The sequence below is a fragment of the Pseudophryne corroboree genome, chromosome 7 (genome assembly GCF_028390025.1).
Source record: "Pseudophryne corroboree isolate aPseCor3 chromosome 7, aPseCor3.hap2, whole genome shotgun sequence".
In the NCBI taxonomy this organism is placed as follows: Eukaryota; Metazoa; Chordata; class Amphibia; order Anura; family Myobatrachidae; genus Pseudophryne; species Pseudophryne corroboree.
In genome coordinates, this window is record NC_086450.1 from 134,314,123 (window position 1) to 134,328,284 (window position 14,162).

Sequence of the window (14,162 nt, forward strand, 5' to 3'; positions counted from 1 at the left end):
CGGAGTGTGATTGACAGGAAGTGGGTGTTTCTGGACGGAAACTGGCCGTTTTATGGGTGTGTGCGAAAAAACGCTGCCGTTTCTGGGAAAAACGCGGGAGTGTCTGGAGAAACGGGGGAGTGTCTGGGTGAACGCAGGGCGTGTTTGTGACGTCAAACCAGGAACGAAACTGACTGAACTGATCGCAGTGGCAGAGTAAGTCTCGAGCTACTCAGAAACTGCAAATAAATTTCTATTCGCTATTCTGCTAATCTTGCGTTCGCAATTCTACTATGCTAAGATTCACTCCCAGTAGGCGGAGGCTTAGCGTGTGCAAAGCTGCTAAAAGCAGCTAGCGAGCGAACAACTCGGAATGAGGGCCATTGTGCATGTACGTTTTTCTATTGTAATGTGCTGTAGAGGTCACTTTTTGGTATCATTTAATTTGGGATTTAATGCATTCTGATTTCATTCCAGAATCTACTGGTGCAGGGCTCGCAGTTGGCCTTGCTGTGTTAACAATTGTTGTCCTCATCGTCGGACTGCTCTTCTACCTCTACAAAACGCGAAACAGTCTTTTCTTCTCTTCAGTTCGGTATCGCCGCGCAGAAGATCAGATGGAGTCCATGATTGACTACTCTTAAAACTTTTTGCTTTCAAATTTGCACCTGAATTTTTATTTTGCACAAATGGAAGAAACCTTTAACCTGTTCCGGTGTTGTGGTATTTAAGTACCTCCCGGCGAGACAGATTTATGGATTAAATCGATTTTTTATTTTTTTTTATGTAAAGTTTAAAAATATTGGGTATATTTTCCTGAAAGTGTTTTACATTTACTTCATAGTCTACAACAAATTCCACATTTTGATCTCAAGTTTACCAATACATAGTGTGTTTATAGAATGACCATTTTAATTTAATCTTCAGTTTGTGCAACCTAAACTTTATAATATACTCCCTTGTCTAGAAATATTGTGCAAGTCCGTAGAAGAGGCAGGGTAGTGGTGATTGACCCCTCAGAAAATATATATATTTAATTAGTCTTTTTTTCAATACCTAGAATCTTAATTTGTCTTCTAATCCTTTATAATAAAAGGTTAATGCTGTGCCTCGCCTCTATGGGGGGAATTCAAGTGTTTTGCGCGCCGGCAGCCAATAGATGGAGCTCGACGGATCAATTCAAGTTTCTTTTTCATCCACTAGGGGTCACTGGAGTACTCTTGGGATATGGACCGGGCGTAGCCGGAAATGGCACATATTTAAATATTTAAATTAGTAACTGGCCATCCCCTCCATATTCCCATAGAGCCTTCAGTATTTTTCTGTGCCTCTAGTCGGAAGGTACTGTGGACTGAATGTCCTTCGATCTTCAAGCAAGATTATATATATTTTGTTTTTTTCTACCTGATCCCTTCCCAACTTATCAGAGAAGTTCGGGTTAAGGATCATTGGTGCTGCATTAGTCAGCAGATGGTCTGCCGGTGCTCATACAAAGGGCCCCGCCATTGACCAAAATCAGCGCAGCTGATTGCAGCCACTGGCTGCACAAGGACGCAGGACGGCGCTTACAGAGAAGTCCCGTCATGGCCTCCGCAGGTGGTGCAGGTACTGAGCGGTAGGCAGCTCTCACTGCCGCCGCTCACTTACTTATTTTTTCTGTCTATTGCGGGCGGTCAGCTCACACTGCCGCCCATTATGGGGGGACTGTATGTGTTTATATACTTTAATTGTAAACGTTCCCCTGTTGCCTGCCACTAGTAAAACCTTGCTGCCACTATAATGCTCCACTGGACTTGCAGAGGGAGCCAGCGAGCGAATCCCGGCACTGCGCAGGCCGCTCCCCGTCTCGCCGGCGTCCGCGCAATCCGTTTTCCTCCCTACCCTGGTACGGCTCTGGTGGGGTGAGCGGCCGAGCTGACCGCGGACAGCTGCTGCCGCGGCCCGCTCTGGCAGCCGCTCACCAATCTCCGACGTGCAGTCCTTCACACGGCCGCGGTAAGACTTGCACTCCCCGTCTCCCGTCTGCTAAACAACGGGGGGGGAGCAGTGTGGGGGAAATCGGCAGCCATAATAAAGGCTGTACCTGCAAATAATACTCTTCTGCAGGAGAGAGAGGGGGGGGGGGGGGGGAGGCCCCAATAACTAAGCTGCGTTTAGGCAGCAAAATCATCAGGATTTTAAGCCTGTGGCCAATATCAGAGTCTCTGTTACATATACAATATAACTGTTGTGTATATATATATATGTGTATATTTATATATATATATATATATATGTGTGTGTGTGTGTATATGTGTTTGTGTGTTTACACACTGATAGTATACAGATAGGGGTGTCTGTGTATATAAATGTGCATGTATTAATATATATCTATGTGTTTATATTTATATATATATATATGGAACTTGGTGTATCAGCAATCTTGCACTAAGCAAGCACATGGCGGACACCATTTTAACATTACTTCCTGGTTCTTCCCAGGAAGTTGCTGCCCTACAACACTCGGCCTCTAGAGGAGCCGGGGTGTTGTTAGGAATTTTATTTTCTTGGTTTTGTACAAGCACAAGATGAACACGTGTGCTGTAATGTAGATTTATACACACTTTATTTACGTGGTACTAAGTCACGGTACTGGTCTATCCTTCTGTACTTGCTTGTCCGTGTACATACGGAGTAAGTATAAGACATAGCAGCTTCGCTGCACAGTCCGTCGGACAAATACGACTGTACATACGCACTATTGCCGTTCCTCGTTGGGGGAGGCTGGCGTATATACTGACTGGGGACACTTGTTATTATTGTTTTATAATTTGACCGTTTCAGGGTTACCCGTCGCAGTGTGCCCTACAGTATACAGCAGTAGGGGTGTTGTTTAACATGGTTTGGGCCGGGTTTTGGCTTAACAGGGCAGTGGTTGCATGGCAATACAGTTCACGTTTGCCCTACAAGAAGAACACATTACGCTTCTCGCTGATCACACTTGTGATTCTGCTCAATATCTAGGTACAGTTTCTGTGGACGTCAGCCAGTTTAGTTCTCGCTTTTCAGCTTCACTAGTGCGGCACAACGTGCTTTTTCGCTACGTTCTTAACAGGACGGCGTCCGTTTCTAAACGAGAATAGAAACATTACCTTGCGCTGGCTACAGGTTTCGTCCTGTCTTGGACAAATTCCAGAATAAATATACTCAGAATATAGTCTTTACATCTCAGTCCTTTCGGGGCCGTGCTACAGACAGCCACAGACGGGTCAGGTGGTAGTAAACGTGGTTTACGATAACCTCTGATTGTCCTCGATATACGGTTAAAGTGCTGCCACCTACTTCCAGGCATCTTTAACCAGGGTTTTAGTGGCGTTTACAGCTAAGCCACTGAACAACCAGGGCCATAATGAGTTTCCAGCCCATCGCCGATCGTCAGTTGTGGGCATCCACAGTTGGGGGATCCGCAATTTTGGGTTCGCAGTTTACAAGATAAAGGTTGATTGTTTTCCACCATTGCAATTTGCAAGACGGGTCTGCCTGGGTCAGAAGCTCTAGTAGATTGAGCAGTTTGACTGCGGTCAACAACAGAGTCACGGTCATTATTCCAGTTTGGGGTAGTTCCAAGGCTGGCTGACTCTGTCAGTCCGATACTGACCCTTTAGGTCAATCAGTGCGTCGCTTACTACAGATTCAACAGAGGAATACCTGCAGTTGGTGACTACAGGTTGACATCCACAGTGATTCTGGATTTCAACAGGAATAAGTACTTAGACGCATCAGGCCTACTTAGGCTGCAGTAAAACCCATTCTCGCTTTCAAGCGCTACCGTTTTGGCTTCGTATGGCGCCTAGGGTTGTCACAAGTAATGGCTATCGTGATAGCTCATCCCTGGAAGTGATAACCGTTCCGTGTTTTGCAGATCTGCTCATTAAAGCTCCGTCTCAAAACTTCATCATGCAACGGGCCTTACTAACGTACAATGGCGTCATTCAGCACGGTTAGATTGTTAACCTCGAGATATCAAGCCTCATTCCGTAACATCGGACTCAAGCATAGGGATAATTCCATGATTACACGGATTAACATGCCTGAACACAACACACAAACTGTTCGTCAAAACGTACAGTTCCTACGCAAGCCTCGGATAGTCTTGATCCGTTTGGCCTTTTGCCTATTGGAAAGGAGAGTGACGTCTTTCGACACACTCCAGTTCGCAAGGAGTCACTCAGGTCATTTTCACCTGGATGTTCTTGCACGCTCCTACAAGTTCATCAAATAGTACGGTTGTCTCTAAGGGCCAGAGTTTAACTACCCTAGTGGCTCCAAGTACATAATTTTACCGCAGGGACAATGTTCGGCGTCTGGAATTGGATAATTCTAAAAATGGATGCAAGTCTCAGAGGTTGGGGACCTGGGGTCCCAAATGATCAACTTCACAAATCATGGAAGATTTCGGTCAAACGCGCTGCGGCAAGCGGACCACATGCTCCGGTCTCAGACTGTCCAGGTGCGGTCAGACAACACAACGGCGATCGCATACATCACCAATCAAGGAGGGATTCGAAGTCCCATGAACATGCGGCAAGTTGCTCGATGTTCATTCTGGGAGTGAACAGCTGCAAGGCAGCTTATTCCAGGTCACTGAGCATTGAATTCTTAAGTGTTCCAGATGTTGGTCCAGCGGTGGAGTTACCCACAGGGGTATCTATTGGCATCTCGCAAAAAAAAAAAAAAAAAAATCAAACATCCCAGTATGTGTACATCCCAGTATGTGTCCAGTACAAAAGCTCCGAAGGCAGCAGCTGGGGATGCTCTCACGATCGCGTGGCTGTACAGCGTTGTGACTCTGTTACAATGTTTACGCTGCTTCCTCGGGTACTAAAATTGATCATACAAGAATCCATGACAGTCATACTAGTGGCGCCACATGGGCCTCGGAGGGCATGGTTCTTGGATCTCCGCGACCTACTCGCAGCCGATCCTTCACATCTCTCGCCACGTCCGGACCTGTTCCACCAGGGTCCGTTCTTTTACCCCGATTTAGCGCGGCAGCGTTTGACGGGGTGGCTGTTCAAAGCGCTCTCTTAAGAACGGATGGCATTCCAGAATCTGGTATACAAACCATGTTAGGGGCTAGGAAGCCAGTACGGCAGCTCATTATCACAAGATTTAGCGTGCCTCTATAAGTTGGTGTGACGCTCAGAAGTTTCCAACATTATTTTCAGGTTGTCCCGTCTTTTAATATTTTACAGACTGGGTTTGGTGAAGGAATATATTCTACACTCAAGGTGCAGGTCTCTGCCATGTCAATTTACCTGCACACCTTCCTGCAAGGTCTCCTCAGACGACCTCCATTTATACCACCTCCAGCGCCATGGGACTTAATCTGGTTTTAGGATTTTTGTTTACAGTCTTAATTTGTTGAATTCTTACAACAGGTGGATGTTAAGTTTCTCAATTGGTAAACGATTTTCTCTTAGCCTTAGCCTCTCAGCAAGGCGTGTTTTAACATTGGGAGCCTTGTCATGCAAGGCACCCTATCTGCTGTTTTATGATCATAGGGCGGAACTTCGCACAAATTCCGTTTTCCTGTCAAAGATAATATAATGTCACGCATCAATTAATTAATGTAGTTCCTGGGTTATCAATATGTTCGGGAACTTAAGTTACTTTGAATGTGGTACGCGCACTACGCGTTTATGTAACCCAAACATCAGTTGTACGTAGAACAGACACATTGTTCTCTATAATGTAGTGAAGATGGCTTTACCAGCTTCCAAGCAGACCTTATGTCATACGTCAGGCTTAGCTTCATAATAGGCTACAACGCCTGCATCAGGGTCAGACCATTCCACACGTTCTAGTGAACGTCATAAGCGTGCTTCAACCGCCTACATCATGGTCAGACCATTCCACACGTTCTAGTGAACGTCATGAGCGGGCTTCAACCGCCTACATCAGTGTCAGACCATTCCATACGTTCTTTGGGAACGTCAGGAGCAGCAGGTCGTGGAGTTTCTACGAAACTGCTTAGACGAGTTGCTACATGGTCATCAGTGCATGACCATCAGTGCGCATGTTGGTGCGCTTTTACAGGTTGGCTACGTTTACGGCATCAGCATTTAGCTTTGGCCGTGTAGTGTTACAGGTGCCAAACAGCTCTCCCACCCAACGGGAAACTTTGGTACATCCCAAGAGTACTCCAGTGACCCCTAGTGGATGAAAAAGAAAATAGGATTTTGGTACTTACCAGGTAAATCCTTTTCTTTGAATCCATAGGGGGCACTGGACGCCCACCCAGAGCAGTTTTACCTGGTTTGTGGTAAGTTCAGGGGATCTTATGGTAACACCACCAATGCATTCGATGTTATGGTATCAACTGATTGTTATCAGTTACGTTATGTGTCAACTTTAGGGTTATAGGTTCATATAATGTTATATGTAATTCTCTATGGTTCATCCTCTCTATTACTCCTGTTCGGCCCAGTAAAAATACTGAAGGCTCTATGGGAATATGGAGGGGATGGCCAGTTACTAATGTAAATATTTAAATATGTGCCATTTCCGGCTACGCCCGGTCCATATCCCAAGAGTACTCCAGTGCCCCCTATGGATTCAAAGAAAAGGATTTACCTGGTAAGTACCAAAATCCTATTATTGCTCCTTTCGGACGCACACAGTTGCCGGTGCTGACCTTATTTTGTTCTGTCATTTTGACGGGCTGGTAACTACAGTAGTTTGGTATATTTATTAATAGCACATTAGTCTGGAAGAGAACTACTGTATTTGGGGTAGAAGTTTATAGCGTTAGAATATAGCTAACAAATATTTCATAGGGTTTGTACAATTGGGGTAAGGTCAATTAACCTGCACAAGAAGAGTGTGCAATATGCAAGGGATTTTGTTTTGTATCCAGTAGGGTTCATGGGTAAAGTTGAATAAGTCTCCATGGGAACCCAAAACTATCTTTTGGAAACCACAGGTAGCATAACTCTGTATTAATGCAGTGATTGGAAAAGTGTAAAAGCTAAACCTTTTTTTTTTTTTTTCTGGTTTGATTGTAAGTAACTAGCCATTTGTTAAAGGGCTTTTAATGGTTGTGTGTAGCTAGAATGCAACTGTATTTACTGATCACTTCCTTTAACTTTAAAAGCAAATGAAGGATGTGAAGGGTTATGTTAGATTTTTGGTGTGTATATATATATATATATATATATATATGTGTGTGTGTGTACTACTGACTCAGGTATTGGACAATAAAATAAATTTTTATTGGATTTTGCCATTAAAAATACTTTTCAAGATACAATTACATAAGTTTGTTACAAGAGTAGTCCACTTTCATGAAATGTTTTTAATTATTTGTTTAACATTTTTAAGGGGTTAAATGGAAAGAATGAATCTATCTGCTATATACACTAGTGGTTGCTCCTATGTGGTGTGGCCGGGGGGCCTGTAAGGATGCACAGGATTGTGATCCCATGCATGTACACAAATTAGGAAGCTGGACAATGTTTAGGGGCTGCATCGGTTTTAGCCCCTAGATGCTGGGAAGGGCTGTCATGATAATGGGAGTGGCTTCCCATAGGAAGTGCTCTCTGCAATCACAGGGCAGGGATGGGGAACCTTTGGCCCTCCAACTGTTGAACTACACATCCCAGCATGCCCTGCAACAGTTTTAGCATGGCCAGATAGCAAAACTGTAGCAAGGCATGCTGGTATGTGTAGTTCCCCACCCCTGCTCTAGGGAGAAAACACCTCCCCTTGGGGCTGCCTGTCTCTTGGGAAGCCACTGCCAAGCAGTGCTGCAGGTAGCAGGTTTTACTGACACTTTTACTGACACTTCTCTAATACACTTAGACTCTCTCTGATACACTTACATAGTGTATACAGTATAGCACTTTCCTGCTCAGTAGCTCCTCCCACCTTCATTAGGCCTGTCACAGTGCATGTTCGCTGTGATAGACAGCCTGATACACTTCAGGAGCCACAAGGGTAGCCAACTAACCATCAGTGGGTTGCTGATTAGTCTTTAAATTAAGAAGTTAAAAGAATACATTTAATGAAAGAAAAAGATGCTTATATCATGCAATAACATAAGCAGGTATTTTAGGTACGTTTTCCAAGTTACAAGAAATCAGACAATAATGCAGGTAAAGGCCCAGAGGGTTACTCTTTGCCATCACTGATCTAGGGCTTCATTATCTTATTGGCCTTCTTCAGATATGACCATCTGGTGTTTGTGATGTTGGTGGGGGGCACCAGCTGTGCTCCAAGACTCTCCAGCCTTAGCCCTATGAAGATTGCAGGAGCTGTAGGACAGGTGTGTCCTATATACGTCATACAAAAAAAGGTGTATTTATAGCAGGCAGAGATCAGTTATGTTCTGTTTTGCAAATTTAACCCATAGAAAAACCTCCACAAAACTGTAACCATCCTTTTTAAGGTCTATGGGGATTTTGGTCACTGAATAAAGCTTATTATGGACATTATTGTATAGAGTAGTATTTGCAGGCTTTTTCAATAATGTTTATTCTTTGGTGGCAAGTTTATGTAAATTATATACACTATTCATCAGATGCAAGAATTCTGTGAGTCTTACATACGTCGTATACAGTTTAAGTTAAAAGCTCTGCATTTTGAATACTTGTTTTGCACTATATTTAATAATTTTTACCTGATCAGTTTGCACTGTGTTCATGCTACTGAAATGTTTTATGTAAAAAAAAAAAAAAATGTCTGAAGCCAAATACATTCTATACACACATTTCTGCTTTGTTTTTATATTCTATATACTGTATTGTCAGGGCATGGCCAAATAAACAGCATGTTTCCATTATAGTGTGGGCGATAAGGGGCCACCGGAGCCGTGATAACGTATGGTATTGGGGACTTATCCCCAATCCTATGTGTTTTCGAGTGATCGCGGGTCCAGTTTCGGGCGATCAAAATGGCCTCTAATTGGATACCGCGATATCCAGCCGTTTCAGTCAGCCAAATAGGCTAATAGGATAACGCCCTTTGTGGGGGCAGGGGGTGTTTGAGGGGGCTACACACAAATTATTGGGCATAGTGAGTTGAAATTTGGCATGTCCACCCAGAACCGTCACACATGCCAAATTTCAGGGCAAAAAAAAATGAGAAATTTGGAATAATCTAACGCTGATATATCGGTGCTTTTTCCCTACTTCCTGTTTGACAAAGTGAATGTTTTGAAGTATGTTGATGTATTTTGGGTAGGCATAACTCTGTGTAGAGGACAGTTTAAGATTTAGGGGGTTGTTTTATTAGATTTTGTTTCAGTTCAGGGCCTTTTGAGCTTAAGGTTTTTCAAGTACTTTTTTTTTAAAAATTTGGTCAAATATGCCCCATGCTAAAGATTTTAAGTTTCATAACATTGCGCATGTTAAGTAGCTGCCTGCAGGGGTGTAGCGTAAATGGCAATATGGCCGACTTCTCCTTGCTAATAGAACTTAGTTCGGAGACCGCTCCTGCCTCCATGACATCACTTAGTGTAATTATTGAAGTGAGTGGTAAATTCAAAAGTGCCCAAACAGCCACATTACAAGGCTAAGAACTGAGCCTGGAAAAGCAATATGCTTGCTAGATGAACATTGGACCTCTCATTAACCCTATGTTTGCGCAGAACATCTGTCACATCTAAGCTACTGTGGACATGTCAAACTGTGTCCAAAATTGCAGTCGCTGTCTGTGACATGCACAGTAGAAAACTATCAGCCATTTGGGAAAATATCAGAATTGTATGCAGCTTTGAATCAGGCCCAGGGAGTGATGTGAATGATCATTTTGAACAATTGAGCATGTCCAAGATGGCTGCCTCACCTTCTGCAATAATGTAAAGTGCTTTGAGTTAGAATCGGAGAAATAAACAAAGAATTATTATTATTTAAAGATTGCTAGACTGTAGCCATAAAGGAGAGGAAAGATAGGTATAACTTATCTGGCGCTACTGTTTAGATGGCATCTTAGCAGAATCTCTCCACTAATATTCCTCTATGAATTGAGATTGGATCTAGATCCACCCAAAAATAATCATATGGGGATATACATAGTGAAGTACAGCTTTTAATAACAATAAAATATCACAATATAAAATCACAATAAAGCTCCACACATTACAAACAATAAACAATGGTGGCCTTGGTGACCGTGATAAAATGTGAGTTACCAGAGCAGTATGAACTGATATGTACAGTTCAGAAACAGCATTCAAAATGTACTACCACAGATCTTAATGGCGCTGAAAAAGCCTCCCTGGGTCCACTCGTCACCGTCTCCTTGGTAACCAATTGTGAATATTCTACCCCGGCGCTGGGGTCTTTTTCAAGGAATCCTGGATGCACCTTGGGAGACGGGTGGACCATTGTTTATTGTTTATGTGTGGAGCTTTATTGTGATTTTATATTGGGATATTTCATTGTTATTAAAAGCTGTACTTCACTATGTATATCCCCATATGATTACTTTTGGGTGGATCTGGATCCAATCTCAATTCATAAAGGAATATCAGTGGAGAGATTCTGCTAAGACGCAATCTAAAAAGTAGCGCCGGATAAGTTATACCTATCTTTATTTTCTATATGTTGTAGTGGAGGCCTGGGGAATCCTCCTGTTTGGTATAATATTGTCTGGTTACACACTGATTTCAAGCGCACCTGTTGTAATCACATATTTTCTTGTTGTGTGTAGCCATAAAGGGATGCATATGGTGCTTAATTCAGATGCGGTTGCAAAGTGGCTATTGTATGAAAATTGTTTTATGTTTTCTTACTACGCATGCATCTAAGCCGCAGTGCACATGCACAGCGAGTGACTTGCTATAGTGGTCACTACGAGGGATTGGTTGCAAAGTGAGTGACAGGTAGACAGCGTTTGGGGGTGGTAACGTGGAGTGGTTAGGTAAACGCAGGCATATTATGGCCAAGACGCAATATTAGACCTAATACTTACAAATGGAGACAGAATATCGGATGTAAAAAAAGTGGGTGAAAACCTGGGATCCAGTGATCATCAAGCAGTATGGTTCAGAATAAAGAGAGAGACTGACTCACCCCATACAAAAACAAAGGTGTTGTATTTTAGGAAGGCTGATTTTGTAGACATGGGGAAATTCTTTGGCAGAGTGGAGGAACTTGGAAGCAGTGCAGGAGAGGTGGGAAACATTAAAAAGTGCAATATTAAAGGCAACAGACCTTTGTATCAAAAGTGTTAGGAAAAACACAAAGAAAAGGAAGCCAGTGTGGTTTGCAAAAGAAGTAGCAAATACAGTATTATGACAGCAAAAAGGATGGCTTTTAGGAAATATAAGCAGACTCAAAATAATGACGACAAAGAGATATATCTTGTTAGACAGAAGGAGACTAAAGAAGGTAATCAGATGTGCAAAGGCCCAAGCTGAGGAGAAAATGGCCCAGTCAGTGGGTAAAGAAGGCAAAACTTTTTTTAGTTATATAAGCGACAGGAGAAAAACAAAAGGCGGAGTAATAAAACTAAAGACAGAGACTGGGAGTCTTGATGAGGGAGACAATGTAATAGCAGATCATCTTAATAATAATTTTTGCTCAGTATTCACTACTGAAAGAGAGGGGAAGGGGCCACAGTGGAGTTGCAGGAATATTCAGGAAAATGAAACAAGTACATTTACAGAGAAGGTCCTAACAGAACTCTCAAAGCTGAAAGTGGACAAATCTATGGGGCCAGATGGGATACATCCAAGGATACTAAAATAACTTAAAGAGGTGCTGGTAGCACCATTGACAGAATTATTCAACCAGTCATTAGCTACAGGAGTAATGCCAGAGGACTGGAGGGTGAGGCTGCGCTAGGCAGCCCTGAAAAGAGCTTTTTAGAAGACTTCAAGGACCGCCGCACTTTCTATGTCAGTCTGACATACTGTGCTGCGGCTCCATCACCTCCCCCAGCAGCGCTGCATACTCCCGCGGCCTGGTTCCCGGGTGCTTGCAGCGGAGGCACACCAGACTTCAGGCACACACCGCTGACGCTCTCCTGGATAGCGTGGCTGCACATCAGGGAGGAGGTAAGAGGGTTCCCCAGGTGGGACACGCCGAATCGCGATCGGTCGCGGTCCCAGGAGTTCACCAGGGCAAGGGAGCACAGGTCAGATTTACTAAAATCCATTTATTATAGGCTCCACAGTACCCGGTGGTGAAGTCCAGCATATGGGGATAAGGCGCTGACCTGCAGCTCCTCCCCCAGCTCCAGGCGCCATCTACTGCTGGTGTTCCCGCCCAGGAGCTGCATTTCATTCTCCCTCACTCCCTGACTGAGATTTTGGCGCCATCTTCACTGCTAGCTGGGCTGATCTTCGGGACTGCAGGGCTCTGTCTCCTCTGTAAAGCCGGAAAAAAGGGAAAAGGGCCCTAATTTGCACACCTTAATTAGGTAGTGAGGTGCTACTCTGCTTGAGACTTAGTAAAGTGTACAGAGGGAAAAGGTAGCAGGTGCACTATCTCATACTAGCTCAACCTGTAGTAACCAGAGGCACTTAGCATATTCCTGGCCAGGGCTATGAGCTTACACACCGCATCAAGGTAGCCTCTCATTGGGTAAGTCCCTAACACTAACTATAGGGGTTCAGGTCCGGGGGGCAGGACACCCCAGAGCCACCCAGACAACCCCAGGGCATCGCAGGAGTGATAAAAAATATAGGGTTAAAGAGGTAGGAGCAGCTGCTGTTGCATGTGTGAATAATGTGAGGAGTAAAAGAAAATTATGTGAAGGTGTTACATATATATAAAACAAACTATAAGTGCCATGGAGTGATGAAATAGTGTTAAATTGCGATGCCCCAGGGACACCCAGCCACGGCAGGCACAGGGAGCCCCGCACCCCAGAGAATTCCCCCCTTTATGGACTGCCATATTAAACAAAATGTAGGAGTCTTACCTCAGTGTGCTCATTCCAAATGTAAAGGCTAGAGTGTTGGACTATTTAAAATCAGAGGGGTGGACTTCCGGTGCCGGCTCCCATGTGATCGGGAGCCTGGCGTGAGAGCTCCGTTGCTACCCCGGCCAGCACAGCAAGCAGCGCCGCGCTCGCGGACGCAAACCCGGCGGTTCCCGCAGCCTCAGTGAGGGGAAGGTCTCCTCCACCATATGGAGACGTTTCTAACCTCCTCCATGCCGGCAAAGCAGCAAAGATCCCGCTCTGAGCGGCGCTGGGCAGAATCCAATATGGCCGCCGTACCGAACACACGGGAGGGTTCGCAGCTGGATGATGGGTCTCGGCCTGCTTCTCCTGACCCTGCAGCCCCAGTCTCATACGAGGATGTCGTGAAAGCTATCAAGGTAACGATGGGGCCCCTCATGGACACACACGCTGCTAAGTTAACGCAGGTGGCACAGGACATTAAGTCTCCGATGAAACGGCTGTCCCAGAGGGTATTAGTCACAGAGCAGAGATTGGGGGAAGTGTTCCAAGATGTAGCAGAATTGAAAACAAATGCTGACACTATGCAGAAATCTTATTACCAAGTTATGAATAAATTAGACGACCTGGAGAACAGATCGAGGAGGAAAACCTCAGGGTCAGGGGCCTAGCAGAATCTCTTAAAGGGCCAGACCTATACCGTTTTCTACAGGAGTCTCTTCCGGAGTTGTTGGACATTAAGGATACATGTGCAGACATTGTAGTGGAGAGGGCTCATCGTCTCGGACCGCCCAAGACGGGTCAGAACGCAAGGCCACGTGTGGTGATTTTTCACTGTTTAAACTTTCTGCATAAAGAGGCTATTTGGTCTGCTTCCAGGAGACACAGAGCTCTGGCATGGGATGGTAGGGACATTCGTCTCTTTCAGGATTACTCTGCAGAAGTCTCCCGAGCCCGCAAGGATTTTTCCCAGATTTGTTCCCGCCTGGTCCAGGAGGGCAAGAAATTTGCACTGTTATACCCTGCACGATTACGGCTCTTTGAAGGGGACTCATTTCGTGACTTTTCTAATGCGGCTGACGCAGCTGGCTGCTTGTCTGAAGGAAGAAAGTCGGGACATTCATCCTCTCCTGCTTCTCCACGTTCCACATCATAGGCCCTGTGCTGAGAGATACACGCGTTACTTGATGGAAGGCTTGGAGGTTCCGGATGGGACTGCTTGCATGCCTGCTATTTGTATGGTATCCATATGCGGGGAAAAAACTGCTTAAGTGATTCTCATTCAGTTCACA

General features: G+C 44.6%; 1 protein-coding gene across 2 annotated transcripts in view; it reads left to right on the forward strand.

Annotated features, from left to right (window-relative positions):
• LY75 (lymphocyte antigen 75) overlaps positions 1 to 8,448 on the forward strand; it is a 283,460-nt gene extending 275,012 nt beyond the window's left edge. For both annotated transcript variants that reach the window (XM_063933663.1, XM_063933664.1), the window contains one exon: positions 457 to 8,448. In XM_063933663.1, coding sequence (XP_063789733.1) covers positions 457 to 623 — 167 coding nt within the window. In that variant the 3' untranslated portion in view covers positions 624 to 8,448. The remainder of the gene's footprint in view (positions 1 to 456) is intronic.
• Positions 8,449 to 14,162: the final 5,714 nt, after the last annotated feature.